At 35.2% G+C, this 1391-nt stretch overlaps 1 protein-coding gene across 1 annotated transcript in view; it reads right to left on the bottom strand.

Moving 5' to 3' along the window:
- LOTGIDRAFT_230692 (hypothetical protein) overlaps positions 1-53 on the bottom strand; it is a 1696-nt gene extending 1643 nt beyond the window's left edge. Inside the window, exon 1 of the mRNA XM_009049802.1 lies at positions 1-53. Within this exon, the coding sequence (XP_009048050.1) occupies positions 1-29 (29 nt within the window). The 5' untranslated portion in view covers positions 30-53.
- Positions 54-1391: the final 1338 nt, after the last annotated feature.

The following is a 1391-nucleotide window of genomic DNA, read 5'->3' as shown; positions in this document are numbered from 1 at the left end:
TTTGGTAAAATGAATTTACTTTTATACATTCGTTAGTAAAAGAAAGACAACCTGAAAAAGAAATGATTATGGTTGTCATGGTAATATAGCAATCCCACCTATTATTGCTGTGGGAGTTTGTGCAAGACAGGCTACACAAAATCAAGGCAAGATTCAGCAAGGTCCCATTATCCGTATTTATCATTTATCAGATAGGTTCTGGTTTTATATAAAACAAAAGGATAAGGAACGGGGGGGGGGATGGGGGTGTGTTGGTTAGATTGTCGACAGATATATGAACTAAGAAAAGAATATTGGAAACGACATAGAGAAGTTCAACTTTTGATGTCAGCTATTTTAGGCGAGCTGTCTAGATTAATTCAGTACATAATTTGTGGGTTATGGCGTGATGCATACTTTAGTTGCTATTATGTAATTCAATAGTTCATGTTTATCCAGGGTCTCGTCTCACCAAATTACTAAAAAGTTATATCTGTTACATTGCAAAAACAAATTAGGAGGCAAAGAGTTGTAAGGCTAGAGGTAAAAAAAAAACCCCAACAGTTGTTAAGGGTATATTTCGCCATTCTTTCACCAATCGTACTTAAGTCTCAGAAAGGGGAGTCGTTTAGCTAAGCCAATCAGTAATAGTGTTCATAGCTCACCGTCGAACAGAATTATTCGCGTTTGAAAGTTAAAAAGAGTAGTCGTCTTTTTATCAGTCACAGCCATAAAAAAACAATTCCTGGTTCGAGATATTGTTTAAGGAATTATGCGATTTTCGTACATCCATTCAAGACTCAAATCAACCCCCCCCCCCCCCCGCCCCCCCAAAATGGCGCCTTTAAATGTCAATAAAAGTTATAATATAGATCTTTATGAACAGACTTAAACTTATCCATACGTACTTGTACCTGTGAGGATAATTTAGTAAATAAAAAATGCCCAGCCAATCGAGCCCACTCCTTATAATTTTTAAATTTAATTATTTTTTATTTCTAAGAATAACACTATCCTTTTCCCTTCTCCGAAAGGGAAGGGAAATCTAAAGCTCTTTATTACAATAACAAGTCAACGTTGAAATATTAAATCTAAGGAAATAAAAATCAAAAAGTCCTGAAAATCTAAAATTGTAAAACCTACAGATTCTCCTATCCTCTAACATTGTAGATTATGATCTCTTACCTCCCTCAACAGTCAAACAACCTACAGCTCCTCATTACCTCTATAGTTGTTGATTGTGATATCTCAATCTAACCTTCTTCAGAAAACGTTCTGTACACTATAATACGCATTTGAAAATCAGGTTAATTTATCCCCTGACGTTGTTGAATGTGATCTCTTACCTTCCTCGACAATTAAAACCTACAGATTGTACCATCCTCTGACATTGTTGAATGTGATCTTTTACT

This window comes from Lottia gigantea, assembly GCF_000327385.1.
Source record: "Lottia gigantea unplaced genomic scaffold LOTGIsca_14, whole genome shotgun sequence".
NCBI classification, from domain to species: Eukaryota; Metazoa; Mollusca; class Gastropoda; family Lottiidae; genus Lottia; species Lottia gigantea.
Note: the sequence above shows the minus strand (reverse complement) of the source record. Positions and strands in the feature narration are given on the sequence as shown.